Below are 14,172 nucleotides of genomic sequence, written 5' to 3' on the forward strand. Positions count from 1 at the left end.
CTATGAAGCGTACCATAAAAAAAAAAAAAAAAAAAAAAAAAAAAATTTGGATTATCAGGCAATAATATGCGTTTACATGAAAAACTGGTACGTGTTCGGGTATAATTGTATCGATTTTCTGCCTGTCATCTCTCTGAATTAAACTATTTGTATTTTAAGTTAAGCAGTGATTTTGCTTTTGTACTGCTTTACACTCCTCTTTGGCTCTCAATGGTAGTTTTGAAAGCTTGATTGCCTATATACCAAGAGATCATGCCAGGTACTGAAACTGATCAGATTCTGGATACAAATATCCTTCTCTGATAAGGCTGAGCATTTCTTCAAACAGTGGTATCTGCGGAGCTGTGCTTTTCTCCATGCATTTTCCTCTTTTTCTACCTGTGCATTAGGGTGTGTCTACTATTCAGCACTGTGACCCAGGTTAAGCTGCTATCTAGGGATGCACCGATTGCAGAATTGGGTTTCGGATTCTTCCCGAATACCTACTTTTTAAGCGTGGTTCGGATTCGGAAGAATATTATATAATAATATCCAGCCAGACGCACATCCATTTTAATATATCCCTCCAATGTGTGCGGTTCTTCCTTAAATAAGATCCGGTGAAGATGAATCCAGTATTGAATGTAACTTTAGCATTTAATTAAAAGAACGTGAACTCTGTCGCAGCTCTCCACTCCCTATTACTGGTGGCGCATACACTAAACACGTCATGCAGCTGTTGAATGCAAACATACCCCCGTATGCAACAGCCCAGCCACATCACACTTTTCATGGAGTAAAGTTATGCAGTAAACCTGTAATATACAGTGCCTATAGAAAGTCTACACCCCCTTTCAAAATATTCACCTTTTGTTGCCTTATAGCCTGGAATTAAAATAGTTTTTTTTTTTTTTTTTTTTTTTTCATTTATCTACACATCCTACCCCACAACTTCCAAGTGGAAAAAATATTCTAGAAATTTGTAGAAAATTTAATTTTCTAAATAAAAACTGAAATAGCTTGGTTGGATAAGTGTCCACCCCCCTTGTAATAGCAATCCTAAATTAGCCCAGGTGTAACCAATCGCCTTCAATATCACACACCAAGTGGCCTCCACCGGTGTTAAATTGTAGGGATTCACATGATTTCATGATAAATTCAGCAGTTCCTGTAGCATCCCTCTGCTGGGTAGTGCATTTCAAAGCAAAGTCTTAAGTGGAGACTTATCCAGTTATGATCTTTCAGTTTTGTATTTTTAATTTATTAATTTTTTTTTCAATAAAAACTTTCTTCCCCTTAAGTGTGGAGTATGGTGTGTAGCTAAATTGAAAAAAAAAACTTTCTATATGCACTGTATAGTAATGGCAAACTGTTGTAGGCTTATGTGCTTTGTTGCTTTGTCTGAGACGTGTTCTAGAGATCACACAGAGAGAAAAAATCGGTGCACAGAAATGTATATTTTTTGTAACTTTACAACTGTCAGCTGTGCAAGACGTTGTTGAACAATATCCTTTAGTAAATACAATTTTATGTTACTGTAATGTGCCAATACAAGTTGACCCATTTGGGAACTGCTGTGTTTTATTAAAATAATGTTTTAACTATTTGGTAGCCTATTTGATATGTGTTACACATATGGTGCATTTAAATCAATGTGGGTTTTATTTTGCAGGGAGATTCAGCTCACTGATTACAGTAATTTTTTTCTTCATAGCTCTCAGATAGGGTTGTCAGCAGGCTCCAGAATCTCGGGACACTTTAAGGCAGGTCAGGTTTTTTAACTCGCCTCTCTAAACTGCAATGTATTCGACATGCAAAGTGAGTGTGAATTGCTTCAGCAGTTTAGTAAATTTATTTAATGGTTTAGTTGTGGTGGCGATTCTACCCGGAGAGCCTCATAACAACGATTAATCTTATTGCTTGAATTTTTTTATACAGTAAACAATATCTATCAAAATAGTGCAACACCATTATTTTGCACTTGCTTGCACTCTTTCATTAAACCTTGTGACAGCAGGTAAAGTTTCAGAGACTCAGAAAGCCAGTGGGCTGTTGTATAGGTCTGACTGATGGAAACGATCCTCGCAGGCATGTGGGTGCTTTTGGTAACAACCAAGTAAAACAATTCAATTAATTCAATGACAGGTTTGCACAATTCACACTCACTTTACTGAATACATTGCAGTTTAGAGAGGGGAGTTAAAAAACCTGACTTTCCTTAAAGTGTTCCAAGATTCTGGAGCCTGTTGGCATCCCTACTCTCAGATCAGGTGACACAGGTTGAAACGTCATTAAAGAAAGTAGAGGGTTGTGGCAAAGATGCAGCTCTCCTTTCTTGTAAAGTTAAAGTAAACAGTTACGTATTGTGATGTTTCTGTTGTGGTGGGAGGGGGCTAGCGGTAAATTATGTAAGGTTCAAACTGAAATCTTATTCAGGGATATATTTCCATTCGGTAATAAAAATACTATGAACTAAAAGGCTCAAAACAATAGACTGCATGCAGCTCAATGTTAGTAGCTGCCAGTCTGTGTTTTCATTCAACAGTTTTTATAGATTTTGGCATTCGGTTCGGTATAAACTTGGATTTGTGAACTCTGTAATAATAGAGACTTCTATAATAGACTTCTTTACGACTCACAGCAATGATGATGGCAACAAACTGCGTATACTACAGTGGGTTGTGGCAAAATACCGTAGATATGTGTTGTCATCACTGTGTACTTACAAACTAATAAAGAGACTGTTTGAATATACTTGCACTATCCTGCTGTCCTTTTTGGAACCATTGTCAATTTGCTATTTCATGCGAAGAGCCAGATTCACAAAGCTGTTTGCTCCAGATCGTCATTAGGTCATACTTATGACTGAATAAACAAATAAAGGAACTGTTTATTTCACGTTTGGTAACTTTTATTGGGTGTGTTTTTTGCAACCGTTAATGACGGCTTAGAATAAATAGCTTTGAAAATCTAGCACAAAGTGTTCTTTAAGCAAGACAGATGTATCCTACACCCACAGACAGCACTGAGTCAAGTCAAAGCCATGCTGTCTGTTACTTTAGATGATGTATATTCTCTAGCAGTGACACCAGTGCAGAGAATTAGGTAGCCCTTGTTGACAGTACCTGTAATAGTGAGAATGATGGCTCCAATGATCATGATAAAAGTCTGCAGAGTGTCAGTGTAAATGACTGCAGCAAGTCCACCTATGGCAAAAACAGAAGCAGATTAAAATTGGCTTTAACAAAATGAATAAATACTACTTTAAAATAACGGTTGCAGATTCATATATGAGTGCGGGTGCACCGTAGGAATCCCAGCTATTGCATGTAAGAAATGCTGGTCTGTATCATGAAGATTACCTGCTATAGTGTAGAGAGCGGTCACCACCAGCATTAGAACAGTGGACACATAGAGATTCCACCCAAGACACACCTGGATGAACAAGGCCCCAGAGTATAGGTCTGTCTGCAGGGTTGAAACATGAGTAAGGGAATATTGTCGTCACTCTTAAACTGCAAGCTTTGATTAAGCAGCAATACCAAAGGAAGAGGCCAGAGTAAACAGATTGGCTTTGTGGCTTTGATCAGTAATTTGTTTCTCAATATGATGTTGTGCATTAGAAGATATGGAATGGGCTTGTTGTGTTTGGATATATTGATATATTGCTGGTTGCCAGAGACTTTTTTTCCCCATTTGGATTAGAATTTTTTTTAATTTATTTTTTCTATTGTCTTCTATTTACAGCTATGGCCAAAAGTTTTGCAACTCCTTGAAGCATAGGATTGAGACATTAATAAAAAATAAAATATATGAACATAATTTAGATGTTTTATTTGACATCATGTAATCAAAGAAACTACAAAATGATATCGCAAAAGTCTACTGGAAGCCATAATATTAATACAGTATTTCACGTTAGAGTACAAAGTGTCACATTTTTCGTTAAGTTATATAGAAAACTACAAAGCGTTATGTTATGCAGTATGTTATCGAAACATTATTCAGCAGGTTTCGTTCAACATTATGAAACAAAAAAATTGAGTCCTATAGGATGATGCAAAACTTTTGTCCAGAGCTGTAGTTTACTATTGTGTTTTTAATGTGGTGTACAAGAAGTGCATGTTCTACTGCATTAAACATTTAAAAAAAAAAAATCAAGCCCCTTGGATTACTGTGGGAAAAAAACCTATACTGGAGCTGCATGACACAAACTGCCTTGACTGGTTCTGTGGACCCAAGCAAACAAAGCATTTGCATTCCACAGTCTTTTAGAGTTAGCCTGGAGTCTATGTCTCATGGAAATCTTTGCATTTTCATGCAAAATGAAAAAGTTAGCTGTCAGCTTTGCATGCACTGTAAGCAGCACAGTGCTCGACTCTACAGCTACGGCCAAAGGTTTTGCATCGCCCTCAAGAATTAACTCATTTTGCTTCATAAAGTCAAATGAAACCTGCTGAATAATGTTACGTTAACATCTTGAATTCCATATGGCTTTGTAGTTTTCCCATAACTTCACTGACAAAAACTGAAAAAAAAGTGATATGTCAAGCTCTAATGTGAAATGCTGTACTACTACTAAGGCTTCCAGTGGACTTTTTGAGATATAATTTTGTACTTTATATGATGTTAAATAAAATATGTAAAAAAAAATATATATATATAAAATTGTAGTTGAACGTTGTGCTTTAAGACACATTGGGTGGAACTAATTAGTAGGTTTCACCTAATGTATTTACTTTCCATACAGAGCCATATTTTAGCTCTTTATTAAATCAGCATTATACAGTTCCTGTTTACAAAGACGAGAATGAGAAGGTGGGCTATTTTAAGTGAAACCAAAGCAATCTTACTGCTAATTGTGTGTCTGTTCATCAATACCGAAGCAACTAAATTGGTACTAACACCTGGCACATAGGGTGTTTGGCCACCACGCAATTACTAATACCACCTTAGATTCCTTCAGTTGGGGGCATTTCCAATTTGGAACGTTAAGCAATTAGTACTCTTTATAGCACAGGTACTGTTTGGAAATTGTGACAGAAACTGAAATGCAACAGAAAGATGCAGCTTATTGCAAGCTATTACAGTGTTATAGACATAGAGTGACACACCATTATCATAACCTGCACAAAACCTTTCAGCAGTAAAGAAATTGAATCGGGTTAGTGTGTCCTCACTGTAACAACAAGTAAAACAAAAACTTGTGTCAGTATCCTGGTTTTCAATAAATAATTAAACACAGTGGGGTGTGTTACTGCATATATTTCCATGCAGCATGTGTGATGTCATGCAGTGGCTAAATACAGTTCATAATCCTTTAAGCTTCAGGACAACAGAATACTGATCATCCTAATAGTTTCTTATCCCAGAATGCCGCCTGCATTATAACAGATTAATAAGAAGTACTGTATCTGTTTAACAGTGTATCAGCCTGCCAGCTGCGGGATTATTATTTATCCTCTACCTGAAAAAATATTTTAAAGTTAATTGTTTAGTTCCAACTCCGAATACAGCAGCCCATGTACTTTTTTTTTTTTTCTTTTTTAAATCTAAGCCATGTCTCCATGTTTGAGTTATTTCTTCATGTGCTGCCCAATCTTCCTGCTTGTTACACAAATAACATGCTAGATGTGTGTAGATGGATGTAAACAAAGCAGCCCAAGGGCTTCTGTATTGCCTATCGGACAAGGTTTGCAGTCTATACTAATTTATAGATGATACTACAAGTTTTCTAAGTCTTCCAAAATCCCCCAACAGAAACTTGTTGCCAACCTGATTCTCATTTTATTTAATTTAATTTAAAAAATCGGCCCTTTAGCAGGAGGAACCAAATCCCTTGTCATATAATGACTATAAGTACAGTCCCCTCTTCTTGTACAACACTGTAGATTTTGTCTGTGGTTTTATCAACCCAGAAGGAATGCTGATGTCACCTCACAGTCTGGGAGCTTTGTATTTAGTCACATGAATACACTGCAATGAAAATATCTAATAATTTAAAGCTTTAGTCAGTAGGGTTCTGCAAACAATGAATGACTATTGTGATAAATAATCAATAATCGGCTTAAACCATCTCATTTCAGTAGGCTTATTACTTTGATAAACATTTGCTCATTTTCTATGAAAACTCTTCTTAACTATTTCATTCATGTGATATAAAAGCATATGCCTGTTTTTTTTATGTTTTTGTTTTTTTAATGAATCAATTTATTATTATTAATCTGTTGGATTTGAATAATGTTCTTGAAAGCTTTGTAAAAAAAAAAGCATGTTAAAAGATGTTTTTTTAAGCTTTCCGGTGTTGTGTTTCTGCGGTTATATTTAAAAAAAAAAAAAAAGTATAAATGAAAGATGTGCTAGACAACTTAGATAAAAGGATTTATTACTTGGCTCTAAACTTTGTGCATTCTTATAAAGGAAAGAAGGGTTACATCTTTAGTTGGCAGACGGCTTAGCCAGAAGTCAAAGGATGTTCAAATCGGTTTATTGAGCAAAAAGTTAGATCCTGAGAACAACAGTTCAGTATCACGCTAATCCCTTCCAATGGCCATTTAGCATATACACAATTATGCATGACAGATATAATGTTAATAAAGTGTATGTTGGTGTAGGTCCATACGAAATATGTATATAAACAACAGTACAATAAATGTGAAACAGGAAGGGGACCAGCAGTGGGAATAGGGTGCAACAGACAAGTCAACTATTGTTCTGACATTATTTTGTAAAGTACATTTCCTGACACTGCAATGTTTTGTTGCTTGAACTGGAAGTTATGCTGCCAGCAACAAGATGTGTGTCTGGCTTTTAAGGGTTCTACTAAAATATTCCTTAAGACTAATGTCAACATAGTGAATAAAAGATGCCTTTTGAAAATATTATGGTTTTGTTTTGTTTCTCAAGAACTGTTAGTTGTGTGATACAATTTAATCAAGTTAAAGCTGCAAACTAAACTTGATTTTTGATATATTAATACAAGTATGACATTAAGCACACATTTAGTTTGATAGTTAAACCTTTTTTATTTTCTTTTTTAAGTTATTTTAATTAAAATGGGACTTTGTTAATGAAAAGAAACACCATGCTGAGGATGGATTATCAACCCAGAGTTGAAGGAAATCTGGAAAAAGTTCAATTACCAAAGGAAAAAAGCAAACAGAAACCTTTCTGAGGGCAAATACCAGGCTCAGACAAAGCATGCGAGGACTTGTCTTATTTATTGTTTTTATCTTCTATCTGGAAGTGTGAGACTTATGAGCACCCCCACCTTTTCCAATCAGCTGGGACACCAGCAGCCTCTTTCAAAATCAGTTTTTGTTCCTCTTTAATTTAAAACTTGAACCTGTCTGACTTACACAATTGTTTTGGCAGCATCATGCATCGTTTAGTTTTTTCTTTTACTTTATAAAAAAAAAAAAAAAAAGGTATTATTATAAAAAGGTGTAATATAACTTTACTGTCTTGACAACTGTACCTGTCTGAATGTCTTCTGGGAACACTGAATTTGTTCAAGAACAGAGGTAATTGTACCCAGACTTTTTTTACACGGTCATTCACTGACAAAACAACAAGCAAGGTGGCTAGGGAGTTCACTGGGAGTCGCGGTTAATTGTTCATGTAACTTTAACACAGTGAGAAACATACCTGTCTTGACTGATGAAAGCCTTGAGAGTATTGCCCCTAGGTAATGAAAGACACTATACTCCTTTACTGGCATTTAAACTGGATTAGCTTTAGAACTAAATATATAAAGTAGCACAGTTAGAACATAAAATTAAAAAAAAAAAACTAAGTGTTGGGAGGCCTTTCTCTTTCCATTTACCCCAGGGATATTGCTATTTGTTTACTAATAATAAAGTAGAACTTCCTTTTATCCACAGCCTGTGCATCTGAACTGGAGGAATGTCTATTTCCACCATCACCTCTGGTGGGCACTTCCTTTATCTAAACATTCTCTGGGTCCATAATTAGGAGACCGTGTTATTTGTGTTCAGCCTTATATCGAATATTGGCATTTTTGTTTTCCCGAAACGATTTACAACGCCCACAAACCAAATGAATATTGTAGTCTACGGTGGAAAGTGAAGGAATGAGACACACACAATGTGCAGGTACCCGAATCCACGTTTACTGGGACAGTTATTCCCTGTGCCACACCAAAAATAACAGTCTTGTATTCTCACAGCAGCTTGTCTTAATCGGCTCTGCCCGCGCTAATGTGGGCACCCCCTTTATGCTTTCATGTCCCTGCCTCCCCGGACGTCACCCACCAATCCTGCCTGAGGCAAGCTTACTGCTTCCCTGCTAACATACACACACACACAAACAAACAACAGGATCCGTAGACCAGTCCTGCAACAGCAGAAATCTCGGGTCGTTACAATACATACAGTATACCAGAAACAGCTATTCAACCAGTTTAAAGTTTACACCTTGAATGCGTTTAAATACAGTAATGTAAAAACAACAAACAAAATTACAGTGTTGTTATTTGAGTTTCTATTACAACTAAGCCTAGCATAATTCACGATAACATCACCAAGATCACTTAAAGTATCTGGAACGTTCACCCAACGTTCAAATTGCATGGTGGGGGAAATGGCAGCCATGAGGCACACTATAACAGGTTGCGTTATAACAGGGTAGCACTGTATTTGTTGCCTTTATGAACTATAACCATTCCATTCAGGGAGTGGAAATAAGACTCCTGTTGCATAGTCATTTCACCTATTAGAGACTACATTACAATCATACCAAAAAGCAAGTCTGATATTCACTGAATAAACACCTATATGCAGTCAACAAGATAAAGGTACATTGAAATCATATGGGATATCAATTTATTTCATTTACAAGGAATCTGTTTTGGAACACATGTATGAGCACTGTGCAAATGCTAATGAGAGGCCGCTGTTACCGTCCTAAGTAGAAACACAACACTCTGGGCTTATCTGACAGCACTGCTGTTCAGGAGATGGTCAGCCTGTAATGTAAAACCCTTATTCAAATAACTGGATAAGGGCTACTTATGCAAGTTACTTGGTGAGGCAACACCTGGAGAAAAAAAAATATTTTTGCGACAACTCTATCATGCTTATCTGTAAACTGAACCTTCATTAAAACTGTTGCTGCTGTCAAAGACGCACAGACTTGCTTGCTGTGTACACAGACTATACCAGTGCCTTTACTAGGTTATTTAACACTCCTGCGTTTTGGAACAAGGCCACCAGCCTACCTGTATTTCATATGCGCTCTGATATTGTTTGTTTATTTATATGTATTTATTTTTTGTTCATTTTATCACAAAAGGCATTCATATAGAAACCAATGGCAAATGTAGCACAACAACCTTGGTAGCGTTGGAAACTAATGCCACGAATTACAGCTAGGTTACTAACGTTAAGTAGACACTTTTTTTTTTTTTGGCTTCTGTTTGTTTGCTGAGCAATGTAAACTGACTAATTATTGTAAACGGGGCTCATTGATTTCTTCAAATACAAACTGGGTGACTGCTGCCTCTTTTGTCACAATCTCAGATTACACTGGGACAAACCAGAGTTTTTCCCTCTAATTAAAATGTAGTATATATTTGTGAATGTTTTTCTTATTGTATTTATCGCTATAGATACTTAAACTTACATTACTACTTACACTGGATATTATTATTATTATTATTATTATTATTATTATTATTAATGAACTGTAAAGTAGTCATTTTAAACAGTTTAATTTTACAAAACGAGTATAACAGCTTAACAACATGAGCGTCCTCTTACCGAGATCTTGGTGAAGACAGAGAGCAGTAATGACAGTGTCGACAGGTACATTCGGATCCGATCTCCTCCAAAGCGCCTCCCAAGGTATTCAGGCATGGTCACTATCTGTAGAGACAGGGTTACGGCAGGGTTATGTATGATAACTTTAATTATTTCTTGCTTAGGGATATTTCAAGATGAAATCACTTCATAGAGATCCAACTCAAAATAGAGTGTGATATCACCTACCCCAGATGATATGTACACGGGCACAAACACCCATGCCAGGGCCAACAGAACATAGGTAGCCTGGAAGAAGAAAGAAACTATATAATGTAATGTTTTTATTCATTTCTTTTACAACAGAAACACCCGCCATAACACTGTTAATGGGGTGTATAACACAGCCCCTAGGGTAGCCGGGATAGCACTGGCTAGACACCGTTGAATTGCTGCAGCTTCCTTAAACTGATGATGGTTGTCTGCCCTCTGCTGGCATTTAGTGGTTTTGTTAGCTCTGTTTATTTTTTCTATCACTTCAGGAATAACATACTTTCACTTGCTTTATTTGAAAAACTGGTTCTTCAGACATCAATAAATGCTCTTTTTTTTATTCAATATATGTCCACTTTATGTCCTACTGAGAAATGAAATGGATACAGCAAAAACGCTGTTATTGTAATAATAATAATAATAATAATAATAATAATAATAAATAATATTAATAATAATAATAATAATAATAATATTGTGTGTGCTGTAAAAACAATTTTGGCACTAGTGGCAGTTACAACATTTGGCCATTAGATGCCACTATGTGCCAAGCAAAAACACTCTTAAAAACCACAATTGCAGCATTGGTCACAAGGTAGTGGACAACCCTAGAATTCAAAACTTCAGGGGCTCCCAAGTGGCGCATCCGGTAAAGGCGCTCTGTGTGGAGTGTGGGATATAGCCTTGATGTTGCCGGTCCAGGCTATTCCACTGCCAATTGTGGACGGGAGCTCCCAGCAAATGGCGCACAATTTGCCGAGCACTGCCTGGGGGGGGGGGGCTTAGGTAAGCCAGGGTGTCCGCGGCTCACCGCGCACCAGAGACCCCTGTAAACTGGCCGGGCACTGGCGGGCTTGCCTGTAAGCTGCCCAGAGCTGCGTTGTCCTCCGACGCTGTAGCTCTGGGCTGGCTGCATGGCGGGTCTGCAGAGCGAAAAGAAGTGGTCAGCTGACGACACACACTTCGGAGGACAGCGTGTGTTTGTCTCCACCGCTCCTGAGTCAGCGAAAGTGCGGTGGCGGTGAGCTGAGTCTAAATACAATTGGGAGAAAAACAGGGTATAAATTGTAAAAAAAATTTTAAAATAATTCAAAACCTTCATTAATAACAATAACAAATAACAAAAAAAGTCGATTCTTCTCACGTTCCACTCAAACCCGGCCACTGCAATCCCACTTGCTGCCCCCGTGCCAGCCAGTCCGATAAAGAGTCCTGAGCCCTCGCTGCTGGCAAACAGAGACGCCCCGATCTAAGAGAAAGCAGCACCGCAAATCTGTCATCAGCACACATCAGTCCTTACAGAGGGCAAACACGAAGCTTATAGAACACAGCCATGCTTTATTGAATGTTCTATACATTACAATGTAATTATATATTAAATACCTACCAAAGTACAACTGAATTCAGATTAAGTACATTGAAAAAGTGTTTTAATTACAACAACTAACATGGAAAATTGTTAACACATAAGTGCAGAATGTATCATTAATCAAGGTTTTGAATTATATATATCTATATATATATCAGAAATAATGTGTTATTGGTCTCCTTACATTGTTATTAATAGAACTTAAAATAAGTGGGTTTTTTTTTTTTTTTTTTTTTTTTTTTTTTTTAGTGCTTTATTTACTGAATCAACTCAATGATCCAGCAGAGTCACTCACTGGCCACCACGTCATGTCTCTGCCGGCCAAGAAGTAGCCACTCAGGGTGTTGCGACTCACCCTGCAAGAGGACTGAGAACAGAAGAGCCTGTTAGCGCTGCACACCCTTTTGTGCAAGCCTCTACTACAGTGGGCTACACAATAAAGGGTTAACACTAGAAAGGTAGATACAAATAAGAGGAACACAGTTTTGAATCTCTGCTGCAAGGCAGGTCCCAGTTCATGAGGTTTGACCCTGTAAAACTAATTGAAAAACACACACCAGTTAAACTCCAGTGCTGTATACAAATGTCTGGAATAAAATTAAAATAAAAGATCTGTAATAGTGTAGAAAGTAAAGTAACTGACTTGAAGAGAACATTTTTAAAATGTGTTAAGCAGGATTTAGCTTTTTATTGTTACATTTCAGTTTCTATTAAGTCATTAAAGGTAGGTTTTGCGGAATCCTTGATTAATTATGGAAAATATGCTTTTTATTAACCCTCCATTAACCAGCCCTTCAAATTAAACTCAGAAAGAATTAAACAAAATCATATCAGCTATTCCTTGAAACAAAATACATATGTTTGTTTGTTTGAGGTATAAATATTAATAATTAAAAATATCTAAGATCCTTTTGCCAGAAGATTTCAGTTAACCAGACCAGGTTTAAAAATTCATACAACATCAAGCTCTTCCAGTATGTTAATATGTGTATTGAATCAATAACAAGATATTTAGTTGAGACTGGAAGTTGTCAATGGGAAATAACATTTGAACCACAGCTTGCAAGTTCTATCAGTAACAGTCAATCAGTCTTACTATTTATTTAGCAGACACCTTTATCCAAGGCGACCTACAGAGACTAGGGTGTGTGAGTTATGCATTGGCTGCAAAGTCACTTACAACAACGTCTCACCTGAAAGATAGAGCACAAGGAGGTTAAGTGACTTGCTCAAGGTCACACAGTAAGTGAGCGGGGATTTGAACCAGGGACCTCCTGGTTACAAGCCCCTTTTCTTTAACCACCAGACCACACAGCCTCCTAGTGTTAAAAGGTCAATTCGGCTTAAATAACAATGCAATCAGTTAGGATCACAAATGTTCAGTTTCCTCCCTACATGAGTGCTTATTTCTTGCAGCGTCAGAATAAAAAAAAGGCTACAAGGAAAAGAAGTTCCTACCCAAATTCCGACCGCCACATTCAGCACAAAATAAGCCACAATCACAATGATATCGGAGACACTGAAGTATCGAGAAGAGAAATAGGGTGTTGTTGAATTGGTGTCCATGGCTCCTTTCTCAGTGCCAGGCGCTCTATCTGCTTATTATTGAGAAGGTATCTGGTAAGCAGGGAGGGTGGAGCGACAGAGGGGCTGTGGCCCTGCTGGAAATTGATCATTAAGCTCATTAGCTCAGTGAAGCACTAGTTTGCTCAGAGGTGAGATCTCTTATTGCAGCTTGTTTGTTCTTTTAACCGTTGCGAACGTTGTTTAAATATGCTGTCACGCTGACCATTACTGACCACACACCTGCTGCTGCTGGTGGTAAAGAGCAAAGTTTAATAAGGAAGTTTAGAAGTAAAATTAAGCAAGATATTTATACATTACAAACTTGATAAAAAAAAAAAAATCAGATCTCGCTCACACTGGGATCATATCAATATCTTCCACAACAGAAGTAGATTAAATCAAAAAGTACTGCACTATTTATGACCCGCCTTATTTCCGTTTTTGGCACTAAAAAATCTAACTTTCACAAAAAGTCATCTTGTTAACATTTTGCAATCTCTTAGAGAGAGAGAGAGAGAGAGAGAGAGAGAGAGAGAGAGAGAGAGAGAGAGAGAGATGACAATGTATATACAGTTCAGCTTCATAATGGTTGGGGTACAAAACAGGCAGTTACAATGTTCATTTATTAAGTGTTAATGGAGTATTTGAGGCCCTGTCCATGAATTCTATTCAGTCACTAAATATATTGTAATACCTGGCCTAGGATGTTGAGCCCCATGTTGTTGATAATGCTCCTGTGTTTTCTGAAGATGTGTCCTTTTGAACCTAAAAACTTGCTTTCCTGAAACACAAGATACGTCGATTCAGCCCTTTTTCCTCATTAACACTGAAGAATGTGAAATCGCACATAAACCTGTTAGTTATCATATAATCTGTTACACTATAACCAGCACTTGATTCCAACTATTTGAAGAACTTTATTATTCACATCGCTAGACCAAGGAGACACTAGACTGGATCTCAAGAGATATAAAGCGACCAAGAAGAAAACCTCCAGGAAGATGGCCAGATGAAATAGAAAACATGCTTGAGCAATGGGGACGAGGGACACAGAAGGCTGGCTTTTGTGGAAGAATCTTGGGGAAGCCGTCATCCAGCAGTAGATGTATATGTATGTATGTGTGTGTGTATATATATAATTTAGGTTTAAAATTATAACAAAAAAATAGTCTTATGCAGATTCTATGAGCAATTCAACAATTTCACACGTGGGTGTCTCACTGTTGT

At 37.2% G+C, this 14,172-nt stretch overlaps 1 protein-coding gene across 1 annotated transcript in view; it reads right to left on the reverse strand.

Annotated features, from left to right (window-relative positions):
* Positions 1-14,172, reverse strand: part of slc5a10 (solute carrier family 5 member 10) — a 35,209-nt gene that overhangs the window by 19,068 nt on the left and 1,969 nt on the right. The window contains exons 2-8 of the mRNA XM_041277152.1: positions 12,838-13,726; positions 11,675-11,746; positions 11,155-11,259; positions 9,987-10,046; positions 9,759-9,863; positions 3,342-3,447; positions 3,105-3,185 (exon numbers count right to left, since the gene is read on the reverse strand). Of these exons, the coding sequence (XP_041133086.1) occupies positions 3,105-3,185; positions 3,342-3,447; positions 9,759-9,863; positions 9,987-10,046; positions 11,155-11,259; positions 11,675-11,746; positions 12,838-12,945 (637 nt within the window). The 5' untranslated portion in view covers positions 12,946-13,726. The remainder of the gene's footprint in view (positions 1-3,104; positions 3,186-3,341; positions 3,448-9,758; positions 9,864-9,986; positions 10,047-11,154; positions 11,260-11,674; positions 11,747-12,837; positions 13,727-14,172) is intronic.

The sequence above is a fragment of the Polyodon spathula genome, chromosome 18 (genome assembly GCF_017654505.1).
Source record: "Polyodon spathula isolate WHYD16114869_AA chromosome 18, ASM1765450v1, whole genome shotgun sequence".
NCBI lineage: Eukaryota > Metazoa > Chordata > Actinopteri > Acipenseriformes > Polyodontidae > Polyodon > Polyodon spathula.